Below are 18035 nucleotides of genomic sequence, written 5' to 3'. Positions count from 1 at the left end.
AGAAATACCCGTAAGAAATGCATTGCAGCAAACATATGTTATTAAGTGAAAGAGTCTTTTCAAATTTTTAATCAGCTGTTCTTTGTAAACATATATAATGCGACAAAAAATTGTTGTTATTTTTGACAGTAACTAAGTAAACATAAATATTTTTGACGTTTCTATGTAAACAAACATTTTTTGACATTTACAACGTGTCACAAATGTCAAATTTTTGATAAACGTGATTTGATATCTTTTTTACAATTTCCAAGAACAGTGTTATTTTCCATCAGTAAAAGGTTTAAAAAAAATAGGCAAGTATTTTTGTTTTCTCATGTAAATATTCTTTGAAGAATGTTTTTCTCAACATTTTTTTTTACAGAATTCCTTTGAGCAGTTTTTTGACGAATTTTATTGGAAAATAACATAATGCCGCCAAGAAAAAAAAGTGCTTTAAGCCGTCACAGCGCACGTGCGATAGCAACAAAACGAATTCGTAATAATCAAAGCAACGACCAGCGCGCAAAGGTAAACGAATTGAATATTATATGATATTTGGATGTAAATTTTTGACGGTTAGTCGAGTGCCGTTGCACAATTTTGGTGGTCGTAAGTTTCTCAACATCATTATCGGTGATCCTACTTTCAAGAGTAATTGATGTGACGGCATTCCTGATGGTTCAAGTGAGTTTAAAAACTCCACAGGGTAGTGTACAGCTTGTATATAGAGATGGTAAAGTGAGAACGTTGTGGTTTTTAAAAAGTGGTTTGCAGGATTTTCTCTTTGTAAGTTTGAACATGATTCTAATGATATGTTTTTGAAATTTATAAATTTGTTTTGATAACATAGAAATTCCCCAAAATACCACCCCATACCTCAGATGCGAGTAAACATAACCATAATAAACTTTGACAGTATCTAAACTAGCCACATGAGAGATAGTGCTCAATGCGAGACAGGCCGAATGTAACTTCTTTTTTATAAAGGCTATGTGTTGTTTCCATGATATTCGATTATCCACAGCTAAACCCAAAATTTACGACGGTGTTACTGTAATATTAGTTACGTTAATTAATATACGTGCTTGCCAATTGATGTGTTGAGAATATTAATAATTGGCTTTTATTTTCATTGAGAAGTAGCCCATTTGCTGAAAACCACTGTCCTGCTTCGTCAGTTGCTTGATTAACTTTATTCTCTAAATCATCAAGAGATTATTAATTTATTTTTTCAAGTTGTTCTTGACGATGGAAAAGTTTGAAGAAAACAGGGGTTTTCGGACAATTGTCTTCATTCTGTGAAACAAGAAATGAGAAACACTACATTTCGAGATATGCAATCTGATCTCTTCCTTAGATGAATAACTAACCTAAAATTTAGCTACAATCAAAGTTAAAATAAAAGATCATACCAGAAAATTGTTACACCACAGATCAATCACGTAAGGAACCGCAAAAAAAGTAATGTGTAAAATCCATGAACATTATCTGTAAACACACACCTAATACAAATTAAAAAATAATTATTGAAACTGAAGAATTCAAGTAAAAATAGGTCTACACTGACTGGTCGGCTATTAAAAACTGACCAAGTTTATGGTAAGACGAATGAAACTAAAAAAAACTGCTTGGAAAATCCTAAAAACCTAAATAATTTGACGAAGACAAGTGATTTTTCTGAGCAATACAGCCCTTTGAAAGTATGCCATACTTACACCCGTACTTGGCGAAGAAAAACACGTGTATACTTTGATAGATATCTCTCACTTCAAAGAATATCTTTTCAAACTCGAATCGTAGGAGACACAAACAAGTATGATTAAAATTAGTTGACGATTTATTTATTAGTTTATAAAGAACGACCTAGTTTTAATCCTGTATGTATCAAATTTTTGTGTACTGCGTCTCTTATATGTTAAAATGTGCTACTATCAAGAGGTAGTACTAACTTATCAGTCCGCAGATAAAATAATTGTACTTCAGGTGTTCTATCTACAGAAATCTCGCCGATAACGACCAGTATGTCACCAATCATTGTAAACAGTGATACCAACCATTTAAACAGTGGTTACAACTATTGTAATCAATAATACCAACCATTAGTAAACTCAAGGATTTTATGTGAGAGTGTATTTGTTTTTTAAAACAATACTTGGTGAATAGTGATGTCATCAAAGTGAGTAAAATTATTGTTGTCTCTGATGTTTAGTGTTATTTAAAACATTTATATGAAATTATACTAGTTTTGAAGTAATATTGCGATAGCGTATAAATCATATTAGCAGCCTAAATCCCCTCGCAATGAATGAGTCATCAATATTATTAGACGTGTACTTTCCCGAATGTTTGCCCAAAGCGGAATATCTTGATGAAGTCCACCAGGCGGAGGAGGCTGCAAAAGAATTAATCGGTAAGTTTTTAGGTTTAGATGAGATAAAAAGACTTGTTTAGCAATAAAATAGCACTGTCTTAGCTAACCTATAATGGGACAGACGCAGTAGTTCAAAATGTATATCAATTAAATTTTTACTGATATATCTTTGTATACCTTATACCTTTGAGTTGATGTGACTTACAAAATTTGAATATTGAATATCTAAATAGAACAAAAAATAAATTTTGTAGAAATTTTGCACAGTTAGTGACTTTGCATCTCCTCAGGAAAATTAAAATTGGGGATAAGCTTGTGGATGATGCAAAGGAGGTGGCAAATGAGTTTAACAGATTTTTCGCGTCCGTTGCTTGTGAGCTGAATCCAAGACCATTACAGCCCCGAGTGAACCCTACGCGTAGGCAGAGTCCTGTATCCTCAATGGGTTTAGCGCCTGTCGTTGAAGAAGAGCTCGAACGAATTATCCAGCAGCTCCCAGCCAAAAATTCAAATGATTCCAATTTGATATCAATGCGTCTCTTTAAAATATGCTCTAAGCACATTTTGAGACCATTAACCCTTCTAATTAACTTGTCTTTTGACCAAGGAGTTTTTCCCTCACTCCTTAAACTCGCGAAATTAAATCCAATTTTCAAAAAGGACGACTCCAGTTCCACAAACAAATTACCGGCCTGTCTCAATTTTGCCAGTAATGAGCAAAATGTTTGAAAAGATTTTTTTGTCAAGAATGCTACAGTATTTGAATATGCACAACCTACTTTCAGAAGACCAATTCGGGTTCAGAAAGGGTAAATCGACAGAAGACGCGATAGAAAGTCTGGTCGATTTGGTTGTAGAGGGATTTGAAAATCGTAGGTCCACCCTAGGTGTGTTCATCGACTTGTCTAAGGCATTCGACTGTGTTGACCACAAAACGCTGCTCGAGAGACTGGAATTCTACGGCATCCGAGGCGTGCCACTCTTGTGGCTCAGATCATTTCTGAGCAACAGAAATCAAGTTGTCCAAATTTCAGACCAACTCTCCCAACCAATTCAGCTGAACTATGGAGTCCCTCAGGGATCAATCCTCAGCCCAATCTTGTTTCTCATTTATGTCAGTGACATTGGGTCATCACTACTACATGGAAAAATTGTGCAGTACGCTGATGACACGACTCTCTGTTTCAGTGAAAAGACAAAATCTTTGTTGGAAGAACGATCTTTTGTTGTTATCAACAACTGTGTTCAGTACTTCAACAGCAATCTCATAACAAACACACAAAAATCCAACGCCATGAACTTCTCTTCGATCTGTAGACTCAGAATGTGACCCTGCCATCATGTTGGCAGATTCTGGAAGACGTTTAAAGTGTCAAATTCCTTGGAATACACCTCGATCGGGGGTTGACATGGAATGTTCATATCGACCATGTTTGCAAAATTGTCCTCAGGCATTTATGTCTTGAGGTCTTTAGCCAAATATTACCCTACTCAGGTCCTGATGACGGCATATTATGGTTTGATCTGCCCCCACCTTATCTACGGAGTAGTATTGTGGGGTGCCAGTGCAAACAACCAGTTGATGAGAGTGTTCAAACTGCAAAAACAAGCGGTTCGGATAATCGCTCATTTGAATTTTCGTGAGTCCTGCCGAGAAACCTTCAAAAATTTGCAGCTATTGACTCTGCTTAGTCTCTACATTTGCGAAACGACGCTGTTTTGTATGTCTAAGTGTGCCTTAACAACTGGCCGAGACATTCATTCGTATGAGATCAGAGGCAGGGAAGCCTACCGAACTGGACAACACAGAACGGGGGTTTATGAACACCTGACCTTACAAGCAGGTGTGCATTTCATAAACAAGCTGCCCAAATGGGATAAAAAAATGCACCATCGCCCCAGGCGGTCAAAACTCGGTTGAAAAGCTTTTTAGTGTCACAAGCATTTTACAATGTGGCCGAGTTTTTGGCATTTAACTGGGAGACCACCCAACAGGGAGATTGATTTTGGCTGAGGAGGTGGGGAAATTGGCGAATGGATGTGCGATGAATGAATGCGGAATTGTATGTATGAGTGTGATCTTAATGTGGTGAGAGTAGACAAAATTTTAGTTATTATAGTGACGTTTGATATACATGTTATACATGTCTATTGCAATAAAAACTGATTGATTGATTGATTTATGTTTCTTAAGATATCGGCCAATAATTATAATAGATATAGTGGTCAAGGAAAATACAATTTTAAATATTAGTAGTGTGAATAAAAATGTTATAGGGAAAATAAAAAATAATACACAAACCAAGATCATTCAAATTTACATGATGTGTAGTAAGTCTCAACTTTAGTTAAGAATTATCATTACTCCCATAATACAAAAAAAGGGAGAGAGAATGGACCCAATCGATGTCACGACACAGGGCACAGGAGTCAAGAGCACACACACGTCACACCCACACTGACGTAATGCGTGAAGTCAAGACTAGAGAGAATGGACCCAATCGATGTCACTACACAGGAGCCAAGAGCACAAACACGTCACACCCACACTGACGTAATGCGTGAAGTCAAGACTAGAGAGAATGGACCCAATCGATGTCACTACACAGGAGCCAAGAGCACAAACACGTCACACCCATACTGACGTAATGCATGAAGTCCAGACTAGAGAGAATGGACCCAATCGATGTCACTACACAGGAGCCAAGAGCACAAACACGTCACACCCATACTGACGTAATGCATGAAGTCCAGACTAGAGAGAATGGACCCAATCGATGTCACTACACAGGAGCCAAGAGCACAAACACGTCACACCCATACTGACGTAATGCATGAAGTCCAGACTAGAGAGAATGGACCCAATCGATGTCACTACACAGGAGCCAAGAGCACAAACACATCACACCCATACTGACGTAATGCATGAAGTCCAGACTAGAGAGAATGGACCCAATCGATGTCACTACACAGGAGCCAAGAGCACAAACACGTCACACCCATACTGACGTAATGCATGAAGTCCAGACTAGAGAGAATGGACCCAATCGATGTCACTACACAGGAGCCAAGAGCACAAACACATCACACCCATACTGACGTAATGCATGAAGTCCAGACTAGAGAGAATGGACCCAATCGATGTCACTACACAGGAGCCAAGAGCACAAACACATCACACCCATACTGACGTAATGCATGAAGTCCTGACTAGAGAGAATGGACCCAATCGATGTCACTACACAGGAATCAAGAGCACAAACACGTCACACCCATACTGACGTAATGCATGAAGTCCTGACTAGAGAGAATGAACCTAATCGATGTTTCTGCACATGTATGTTACGCAATGTAGTGTTATACTTTTTTGTAACTTGTAACGATGGCAAATTTCCGAAACATTATTACCCTTTTATACTTTCAATAGTCAACAACAAACTTTAAATAAAGAATGGTTGATTATCATTAATAATATTGAGTAGAAGGATACGTAACCTAACGCATAATGCTTTTACAGAAAGTTCTGGACTGTCTTATACAAACTGGCCGGTCTTAGGGGCAATACTTCTGCCTCTTCTTGGCGGGAACTATATTCGCCACACGGGGGGCAGCAGAGACTACATTTGGGTTCAGGTAAGTATCGCAGACAATACAAGACCTGCCAGTCATGTATATATTGTGGAAGGTCCAAGGCTTATTGAGTCATGATACTATTTTTTGTGGATATTACTAAAAAAAATTGGTAAAAATCACATTTATATTACGTATTATCATGATAATATTTACATTACAACTTTGCCATTGCATAGTTTAATACTTATTTGAGATTAATCTTTTCATACGTCAAGTTATAAAAACTCGATTATAATTATTTATTAAAGTGTTCCTTACTCGACCTGAGACTTTATTAGCTTATTAATCAGTTTAAATAATTATTGTTTGTGTACTTTAGTAATTAAATCGATGTACGTGTTTTTAATCGCTGTGTGAATGATTTTCAGGGTAGTTTTAAATGATACTCCCTACATTAGTTTTAAATTTACCACTAATAGATACTATACAGATTAAAAATAATTTGTATTAGTAAGTACTGTATTTAGGCATAGCAGATATTTTCAACCTCCATTTTAGTTTACAGTGATCATTATATTTCGACACATCACTATTGGCTACTGTTTAATATTAAACACCATGCCACATAGTCAATGAATCTTATAAATATTTATATATTAAGAGTTGTAAAAATAATAATTAGACACAAAGTTTGTTGTGTGTTATTAAAAATATTCTGCGTGAATATGTCAACGGCCATAGCTTTTTATTAGCGAGACTACGATTGCAAATAAAAGCTAATGTTTGCTTTACTCTCTGTTTAAAAAATGTAAATTATGAGAAGTAAAAGGATAAAAAACTTGTTTGTGACTTTCCTTCGAGATAAGAAGGTTTCTCAAATATAAGTTTTTATATTTAAATAAAAAAAGAGGTTAGTTACAATACGGCAAATGTATTCCGAAAATAGAAAAAGAAAATTACTACCGAATCAAATTATTACGATCAAAGATCGGTTATGCATACAAATGCCCTAAACGTATATTAGAGCTATGACAAAGAAACCCTCCTAAAACACATAAAATGAATCTATTTAAAATATCTTCATACAATTTAAGGAGCAAAGTCTGCCAAAACTGGACGTCCCGGGTTCGAATTTTAACATTTTCATACGTAAAATTGTAACATTAAGGCACATCGTTTAAAAAATATAATTGGCAGACGTTTGGTGAAGTTTGTTTAAAAAAATATGCTATATTCCACAGTCACATCATGCTGAAACATTAAATAAAAAATTAGTCTCTAGGAAGTCGAAAAAACTTGAAGTGTTCCATATTTAGTTCATAATAATCATTAAGCACTTTAAAGTAAGAAGAGAAATTGTTGACAATTTTGTGTCACTCGCTTAAATAACAAAGTCTAGAGTTAGAACACTTTATGATTTGATTAATTTGTTAGTTCTGGTGTTAAAACCAATTATGTCATTTATTTTTTAGTCTTCCAAGTTCTCTAAATCAAAAACCGGAGATATAGCGTTTCCTATTGCATGGTCATCATTGTATGCCCAAATGGGTTACGCCTCTTACTTAGTTTGGAGGAACGGAGGTGGCTTTACAGGTAAGTAAGATTGTAATTACAATACTGTAATATTTCCACTAAGGAATCTTTATAGAGATTATTCGAGAATAAACACATATTTTACTCAGATAAGTTCAATCATGAGTTTTGTAAAATATTCAAGCTACGCTCAATGCCTTTAACGATTGTGCTTACTATCCTGTTACCTTAACAACTGGGACATAGGTCAATAACTAAATGTGCTTCTCCTTGTGGAATTTCTTAAATGTTTATTTATAATTGTTCATATAGAAATAGTTTCATAAGAAAAGTGTGTTTACGTATTGTGATTGTAGTTTTAATTTCTGCTTAACTTACTATATTTAACTCAACAAAATAATATAAGGAAATAAGTTTTTTGCTATATCAGTTTCAAAGTGAATATTACAATAATTTTTATTTGATCGGGAAATAACGAAATCCAACCTACCATCTAGATGCACTTTTAGAGGCCGACACCATTAAGATTACTACGGAAATTACCTAGATAAAGCAATAAAAATAAATTGGCAGTTCTAAAAGATATAGGCTGAAAATTTGATAAATATTTTAGACGATCACGATAGGAATTTTTTATACGGAATAAAATATTAACTGTTAATGATTACACTGACCTTACCAGTGAGAATGATCTCTACGTTTGCGTCAAGAACAGTTTAGTGTCTTACGTCCTCTGTCATAATTATGTATGTAGATCTTTCAAAATTAAGACCACATATACTCTTCATAACTTGTCAAGCTCCAATAGGACCGAGTATTTAATCACGATGCAGTCTGAAATCCGCTTACGAATAATGACTATTTAATTAATTAAATTTATAAGTTCAAAGTTTATCCACCAACTTCACCAACCATATATGACAGTATGAATGTAGTTTAAATACAAAATGGTGTATACTAACCTGCAAGCAAGAATATGACTGGTTAAACTGATGTATTAAACACTAAATATGAGTTGAAGTGTAAATTTTAAATACAATAATTCAAACATTTCTGCATTCTTTTAAAATACGAATTATACAATTATAGTTGTTGTACTGATATTTATTTATACCCGAATAGATAATTAGTAACAGTAAAGTAATTACCACGAATATTCCGATAAATATAAAAAAAAACCAGTAAGTGATATTAGTTAAAGGGAATTTTATGATTGGGGTGTTTTTTCCAGGGGCACGGCTGCCATTGGCCACGTACAGTCTACAATTAGCCCTAAACTTCTCAGTGTCCTCTTGTTTTTTCTCAAAACATAACTCAAAAAGTGTGAGTATATTTTAAAGATTATGCGTTTTTAGGTTTATATTCGCAGTATTTGTGCTAGAACTGCATTCTACCTATAGCTGTGATTCCATAAGATGTAAACACTAAGGTCTTCGGTTTTAATTCTTAACATAGTAAAACTATACTTATGTTACGCTTAAGGGGACATGCTACTAAAACAAACAATATTCCATATTTTCTGTTTTTTTTTTGTTTTCTTTTGAACAATTTAACACCACTCACATGTTTTTCTGATAATTTAAACATTAAATTATCATACACAGAATAATATACACAGAAAAAATAAGGGTTTTAGGTTTGTATGATTTCAAAGAGTTAAAATAACCAAGGAAAAGTACATCTACAACTTTTATTTTCCTGAAGTGGCCCTAAAAGAGATGAAACATATTATTCAAGATTTGAAAAACAATTCTCTTTTGAGTAGGTGTACTTTGGGACGAATACAAAACTCGAACATGTCCTTCACCGGAGGTATTTGGAAACGAATTCCTAAAACTGGTATGTTGGAAGTACAACATTGAAAATTGGTGTTTGTGATGAACAAAGGTGCAGTTGGAACACCTTTGTGTGTTAATAGCTTTAGAACTAAAACACAGTGAACGATGTAGCCTACGCCTCCAGATGGTCGACAGGAAAAGAGTGCGTGAACAAAGGGTTAAGAATTGGAAAAAAAGAAAAAACTCCAGACTGTCGAAAAGCAAGAAAGAAGACTATGAACCTGGCATGTTTTAAACAGTAACATATTGTAGTATGTTTTCCTCTTTATTCGTGTTTCCTGAAAAATATATTTTTTTCATTTTGGTGCCCTTTTCTCAGAAACTTAAGGAGATAGAGGGATAAAATCTTTACCAGATATCTATCACATATAGCCAAATAAGCAGTACTAGTTTAAATTGATTGTGATTTCAAACAATAAAACAAAAGTTTTGATAAAAAAAAGTTACATAAGAAATGTATTAAGTACTTTAAAACATATAAATTTACACTATAAAACATTACTATAGTACATCATGTATTTAAAAGTGGTACAAGTTAGATTTTAAAATTTCAAAAGCCTACATCTGTTAGAAGGTTATTTTTGACGATGGAAGGATTGTGAAGGAAACAGGATTTTTCCGGACATTTACCATCGTTCAGTGAAACAAGAAAACAGTAACACTACGTTTCGAGATCTGCAATCTGATCTCTTCTTCAGGTAAAGAACTAACCTAATACATAATTTTGTAACCTAGTTTGTAATTACCGGTATGTATTAGGTTAGTTCTTTACCTGAAGAAGAGATCAGATGGCAGATCTCGAAACGTAGTGTTACTGTTTTCTTGTTTCACTGAACGATGGCAAATGTCCGGAAAAATCCTGTTTCCTTTACATCTGTTAATGAGAAAAGTGCACTTAAAAATGCAAAAATTACATGGAGGAGATAATAAGTACAATGTCCCCTTAATATAATTTCTTATTCCTTAAGACCTCACAATAATTAGCCTTTATACACAATGAAAATTCAAATTTTACTAATTTTTAACTCAATTTTGTATGTTGTTTTGATGGTGGTGTTTATAAAAGGAGCACGATCAGTGTAGAAATCAAGTGAGCAACTGGGATTTTATGCTATTAAAATATCTTTGTCTGTATGTAGAACAGTGTACATGAAATTTATACTGACTACAAACTACAATATTTAGGTCAAACTATAGCCCCAGTAACAACAACCCTCTGGTTTCCATCCATCACAAGCCGGAAACAGTTTTGCCCACAGATAATTATCGACCATTTATCATTGGAACAATATTTGATGGAACTATCAAACTTCCAATTCAATAGTTCTAGATTACTTCTCAACTGTTATATAATCTTGTGCTGGACCTAGTGCAGCATTTTTATCGGCCAATCATTTAACTTCTATCAAAGATTAAAATAAATTTGTAATGCTCCAAACTAAAAATGTATCAGTATCAGGAAACGTATCACTAAAACAGGAATGGCTGTTCAGGCATTGTAATTGAGGTTTATAAATGATCAAATAACAAGGTAACGGTGGTTGATGGAAAGTACATTTATTTCAAAGTGTGTGAATAGTAAGAGAAGAGCCTAAAATATCGCTAATTCAAATGTAGTACAATGTTATGTGATACACCTTAACGCCTTCAAATTGTCCAATTGTACTTGCAACGGATTGTTAAAGCAGGTAGTTTCCAATCAACTAGAAGGCGCTGTTTTATTCAGCAACAAACACTATTGTATTGGAAATAAACTACGTACAAGAGTATGTAATATTGGCAATAGAAATAGTTTACTGATAGAAATTATATTGTAATTATTATAAATACATTATTTTAATTTATTTAATTATTAATTATTGTAATTATTATAACTTAGTGATATCCAAGTTATACTTCTGACTGAGTAAGTATTTTGCTATAAATAAATGTCTATTGAAATTAAACAAGGTATGCCACACCACGTGTATCGTAACAGGCTTAGCTGAGGTCACGTGCAGAATTTCAAGTCTTACGATGTCCTGTGTACAGACAAACAGGCAACCATACAGAAAATACCTTTTATATGTCTTGGATAGCCAAATCCCTTGGATGGTCATGCACCTTCACCGACCTCGATGTTCATATATGATGCTTCATGACAAATTTCTAGTCTATAGGTTAATTACGTTCTCGTGATAACATACGGACGACTGGACAGACATATAAAAATGAGGTTTACCCCCTCCCAAATGAGATTGATTGTCTTTACTAATGCTCTACCAATTATAATTTCAAATAAACCAATATCATCTGATCAAAGTGATAAGTTACTAATATAAACAGTTGAACTAAAATTTCTACATATAATAGAATTTGATTGAAAAGAATGTTATCTAAGAGGAACACCTGTAGATCAGAACAGAAATGATTATGAAACAATTTAAAGCGTTATGTTTTATACTAAATTATTATACACGTTTAATACACCAAGTTAGTGCTTTAAGGGGGTTCGGTATGCCCCATCCTTCCCATGTTAATTTGGCCAATTTTATGTACCTTTTTCTCAGAAACCTTTAAAGCTATCATCCTAAAACTTTAGGACACTACTATTTAGACCTTTGTTAACATTTAGAGCGGAACAAAGTTAAAAAAAGAAGTTTTTATTTAATTTGTAGTAAATAAAAAATTTATTAATTTTTTGTAAAATAATTTATAATTATAATTTTATTAATACAAATTTAAAATAGATTTTTATAATGTCTTCCGCTCTAAATGTTAACAAAGGTCTAAATAGTAGTGTCCTAAAGTTTTATGATGATAGCTTTAAAGGTTTCTGAGAAAAAGGTACATAAAATTGGCCAAATTAACATGGGAAGGATAGGGCATACCGAACCCCCTTAAATCTCCAAATACCTTTTTACTACAAATTCCTGACATAAACGGACCATTTGTTGGATACATTTATCTAGGCCGATTTAGATCGGCAATTTTGAAACTGATATATTTCAAATTTTGAGATTGAACATGATTTTAGATTAATTTTTCCTAGCACAAGACTTTTTCATAGTGCCTTACATGTTGTGGTTATCTCTGACCACCGTACTCAACTACATATAACAATACACATATAACATACAACATAGTTTTCATGTTTGTGCAGGCATTTATCAACATTCTTTTGCTGGACACGGCTGCTGTAGGAACCGCTGTCCTGTTCTACCACAAGACTCCACTAGCAGGCTTCCTCATGGTTCCTTACCTAGTCTGGTTATCTCTGGCCACCGTATTTAACTATAAGCAATGGAAGGAAATTCATGAAAGAAATTGAAAGTTTATTTTTAGAAATTATATATATATATATATATATATATATATATATATGTGTGTGTATATATATATATGTATATAGTGTTTGGCAATACCTTAAAGTGTTCACTATCATAGTAAAGAAATATAATATGTGTTTGAAAAAAGATAGATTTTATTACTTTAACTAAATCCATGCTGCTAATTTGAATGAAAGTGCGTGTGTTCATAAGTTCCCGTTTTTAATGACGCATTTTGAAATTAATGTATTTTTATGTTAATAATACAATAAATATGTTTCACTCTATTATTTCTCTTTTCACTGTAAGTGTATTTCCCCATTACCCTAATATTAGATGAGTGATTATTATGATCATCTCACAATATATGCTTGTACTGTATTTATATAAAGACTAGCTTTTACCAGCGGCTTCGCACGCAATCTTTAGAACCGAAGTCCCTACATTACTTAGTAAAAGCACTTATGATTTAATATGATGGAGTTCTATGAAAATTTTAAAACGTAAATAGGCATACATCAAGTAGATATTATTTAAGTTCATGGTAAATAGTATCAGAGTTTAATTTAATTAGTATATCATGTTTTGCACGTGGAAGAGCATTTCTGGTCCAAATTAATTATATTTCCAACGTCACAGCTGAGCTTGCATTGTTACCCCGATCAAGAAAATACAATACACTGGTCTCGAAAACTTACTTCTATTATTTTCTAGCCTTTATCACATATTTTAGGCCTCGGATATTTCCAGTAATATATTAGAGTTTGCCTTGTCCTGTCGAAGAAAAAAGTATACTTACGTATAGGGCCAAGAACCTTACTTCGATTATAAAGTATCTACTGCAGACCGTTTAAATTCACTTACTATGTCACAGTCTTGCCGTATTACCTCGATCAAAATACTATATAGTTCTATTTTGCAGTTCTTGGAAATCTACTTTGGTCAAAATCATCTACTATGGGCTTCTGTAATATACTTTCCGTCTCAAATATTTCCAGGGACATAGTTGGGTTTGCCATTTTTGTAGGACTGAGAAGCCTATTACGGCCTAGGGAGAAGTCCTATCCATTTCCAATGTACTTTCGGTATAATGGAGAAATCCTTATTAAGGTTACGCAAAATTCCAAGTTTCAAAAGTTTGTTGTTACGTTGAGGCATGTTCGTATTAATTTCTCTGTTTTCCCATAAGCCACTGTTAAAATGCCATATCACAATGTCAAGGAAGCCCACCAGTTTAAAGTAACGTATGTGAAAACATTCATGACTTTGTTCATTAAGGTTGGTTTTATAACAGTGTTTAAAATAATATATAAAATGCATTACATGATCTGAATTCATTACTGGTGCGATCTGGAGTAAAATTTTGACATTACATTTTTATTTACTATCTTCATTACACCACTGAACAAGCACTGTTTACCTAATACTAGCTGTTACCCGCGGCTTCGCACGCAATCTTAGAACCAAAGTCCTTATATTACTTAATAAAAGCAATTATGATGGGAGTCCTATAAAAATTTTAAAACGTAAGTAGGCATACATCAGGTAGATATTATTTAAGTTCGTGGTAAATAGTATCAGAGTTTAACTTAATTATTATATCATGTTTGGCACGTGTAGGAGCATTTCTGATTCTAATTAATTATATACATAACGTCACAGCTGAATCTGCCCTGTCATCCCGATCAATAAAACACAAATCTCAGATCACACAAGTCTCGAAAACTTACTTCGATCAAAAAGCGTATATTTCCAGTCCTTGTCATATATTTCAGGTCTAAGATATTTCCAGTACTATTTATAGTAGAGTTTGCCTTGTTGTTCTGACGAAGAAGAAATTTATATATATATATATGTCTTACGTAAGTATATATATATATATATATATATATATATATATATATATATATATATATATATATATATATATATACTTACGTAGGACCGAGATGCCTACTTCAGTTAAATAGTGCCTACTTAAGACCATTTAAATTCACTTACCTACTATGTCACAGTTTAGCTTGCCAAAATTGCTTCGATCAAATTTTATGTACGTTCGATTATCTAGTTCTCGGAAATCTACTTTGGTCAAAATCGTGTTGACATAGTTGAGTTTACCTTGTCCTGATGAAGAAAATACACACATAAGTAGGACTGAAAAGCCTATTACGACATGTGGAGAGTCCTACCTACTTACTATGTACTTTTGCTATAAGAGGGAAATTCTTATTAAGGTTTTGCAACTTTCCAAAATAATCGTTATTAAAGTTTTGCGTTACACTTGTTTTTTGGACTGTAGCCAGGGAAAGAATGAATCGTTGAGGCATGTTAGTATTCATTACTCCGTTTTTCCATTAGCCATTGTTAAAATGTAATATCATAATGTCAAGGAAGCCGGCCAGTTTAAAGTAACTTATGTGAAAACATTCATAACTTTGTTCATTAAGGTTAGTTTTATAACAGTATTTAATGCATTAGATGATTTTAATTCGTCACTGGCGCAATCTGGAGTAAAATTTATATATTAATGTTTTATTTACTATCTGCATTACACTAACGATCAAGCACTGCTTACTTATTATTGATACAATTCAAATGTAAACAGATGTTTCAGAAAGTTTGTCGAACTATAGCTGTCAACAGCTGTCAAAATACGTTTCGTTCTTATCATAACATTCGAATGCAAGCAAACTAATTTTTCAACTTGAGTTCGACTGTAGTTGGTGAAATGAATGTGTTATGGGTGGTAAAAAGTACTCTAAATGTTAATTCAGACCAAAAGCTATACCTGTTCCAAATTTCAACACAATCCGTATAGCAGTTTCAGCGTGATTCGAGGACAAACCTACAAACATCCAAATATCCAAACTTTCGCATTTATAGTATTTGGGATTTGATAAAATTTAAATGTAAACAGATGTTTTAGCCAATTTGTCGACATAAAACTGAAGGTGTGAACAGCTGTTTAGTGTCAGTTTAATTTGGATTATGAAACGTAAAAACCACATTTTTTTCTGAATTTAAAAATATTCTAGGTAACTTTTCTTATATTATGCTTCATAAAAAACTTCCTCGGATTTCAATGGATATTTTACAAAAAGAATTAACCGAATTGGTCCAGCCGTTCTTGAGATTAGCGCTTACCAACACATTTAACTATTCATTTTTATTTATAAGATTAAAAAAACGCTAAAAAGCGTTTAAATTTTCCTGTTACTATACATGAGATTCAGATTGTATTAATCACTTTTCTTTGGGAATTGACGATTGACTGTGGCCTTCATTTATGAACAAAACTGAGCACTTCGTGTTCTAAGAATATGTGCTATTGTAATCAAACAGCTGTTTTATGCTGTAAACGTGATATTCTCTTAAGTGTGTGACTTTGTATGATTACAAAAGTGACAACTCTTTGATCCGGGAGTATTCGTGGATGCAGTGGGTGTTTGTTCAACTCTTTATGTGAAAGAAGTTAACGAATTCAGCTGGGAGCGGAGTCGGAAACATTGGTTGCGGTTTATTTGACTCGTTTACACTCTTGGTGAAGTATAAATTGGCTGATGATTGTTTGACTTTGTGAACGTGAAACGTTTCACAGTGAACAAATAAATCTTTTGATATAAACATTTTGATTGATTTAAAGCTGGCTCATCCGTTTGTGTACTTTTTAAATCTTATTTTACGTAATGTATTAGTTTATTGATACTGCCTATGTTAAATTACTAAACTTATAAAAATAAGAAATAAACTGTAATCTGCCATAACATTGAATTGTATTTTCAGAACCACATTTTTAAAACATAAACAAAAAAACATCTGATGGATTAATTATAAAAGGCAAAATTAAATCAATCATATGTATCAATTCTCCCCCCCTAAACTTCACATTTCAATAGCTGGTCAACATGCCTCCTCCAAACACTTCCATCGTCCATTTTAACTTTGTACAGTAGCGAACTTTCTTTTTCCATAATTGTTCCAAAACTCCACTTGTATCTTGAGTTGGTGTAATCTCGAGCCTGTACTCTGTCTCCCACCTGAAATTGTCTGCGTACGATTCGTGTAACTTCTTGTGCATTTTTGCTATCTGGTAGTAATAGGCTCAAGTGAGTTCGAACACTTCTTCCAAACATTAAGTTGTATGAGTTTGAGCCAGTTGTGTTTGGAGATTGTCGAAGTTGCATCAAAAGCCTATATAATTTTAGCTCAATCTTTCCCCCCTCATCTTCCATTGCCCTCAGTGATTTTTTTACTGTTTGGACATAACGCTCAGCTTGTCCATTAGACGAAGGATGGTAGGGAGCTGTAGTTTTGTGTACAACACCATTAGCAGATAAGAACTGGCGAAATATTGTAGATGTAAATTGGCTTCCATTGTCTGAAACTAAGACCAAAGGAAGGCCGAATGTAGAAAACATTTTTCTTAGCTCCTTCATACACCATTCTGCTGACGTGTTTTTAGTAGGGATTACTTCAACCCACTTGGTAAAGGCGTCCACAACAATGAAATACCACTGACCTTGTATCGGGCCAGCAAAATCTATGTGTAATCTCTCCCATGGTCCTTGAGGGGTCAGCCATGGATGATTCGGTCCTTTTGCAGGTTGATTTTGTTTTAGTCGACATTGTTTACATGTACGTACCATTTGCTCAATATCTCTGTCAATACTTTTCCACGTGCAAAAACCCTCGTCGCCACTGTTAAATTACTAAACTTATAAAAATAAGAAATAAACTGTAATCTGCCATAACATTGAATTGTATTTTCAGAACCACATTTTTAAAACATAAACAAAAAAACATCTGATGGATTAATTATAAAAGGCAAAATTAAATCAATCATATGTATCAGCCTATATATTACTATGGAATTTATACTAGTTCAAATATCTCAAAAGTTTAATTTTAATTACTGTTTCAAATCACGTGGATTGATTCTGCTATTTTCTATTTGGCAATGCAATAAATCGATTATTGCGATTAACTTCATTCCACCTTCCAAATAGTACAACGTCTGAAATCTGACACTGCCACAGACATGACTCCTAGAATCTGGAGTCCACGTCCATCTGAAAAGATCTAAAAATAGTCGGTGACCTAGAAGCTCAACAATCATTCCATACTTTTGACATCAGAGATACGTAGACTACAAAATAAAGTTTAAAATACATGAAAAAGTTGTTCTCATTGTCATTAATTGCATAATTGAGTCTGTAATAGCGTCTAATTTTAGACGGAATGTGAAATGGAGTTAATCTCAACATTCGAATTGATTCAACCCTTCCCACAATACGTATGCAATGAAATAATGTTCAAAAATTGTCAGCCAACTCCAAAGGACTAACATACACCATCTTCTAACTCGATATTGCTTTTGTACAAATGAAGATTTATGCAAAATGTGAAGTCCAAAGTCCAGTTCCTTCTTCA

The 18035-nt window shown here is 33.6% G+C and overlaps 1 protein-coding gene across 1 annotated transcript; it reads left to right on the top strand.

Annotated features, from left to right (window-relative positions):
* Positions 1 to 1989: 1989 nt before the first annotated feature.
* Positions 1990 to 12892, top strand: LOC124358890 (translocator protein-like). Its single transcript, XM_046811133.1, has 6 exons — positions 1990 to 2392; positions 5871 to 5986; positions 7399 to 7519; positions 8691 to 8782; positions 12440 to 12636; positions 12685 to 12892. The coding sequence occupies exons 1-5, from the start codon at positions 2284 to 2286 to the stop codon at positions 12605 to 12607; spliced, it is 606 nt and encodes a 201-aa protein (XP_046667089.1). The 5' UTR covers positions 1990 to 2283; the 3' UTR covers positions 12608 to 12636; positions 12685 to 12892.
* Positions 12893 to 18035: the final 5143 nt, after the last annotated feature.

Source organism: Homalodisca vitripennis, chromosome 4 (genome assembly GCF_021130785.1).
Source record: "Homalodisca vitripennis isolate AUS2020 chromosome 4, UT_GWSS_2.1, whole genome shotgun sequence".
NCBI classification, from domain to species: domain Eukaryota; kingdom Metazoa; phylum Arthropoda; class Insecta; order Hemiptera; family Cicadellidae; genus Homalodisca; species Homalodisca vitripennis.
This window is presented reverse-complemented; position numbering and strand designations above follow the sequence as displayed.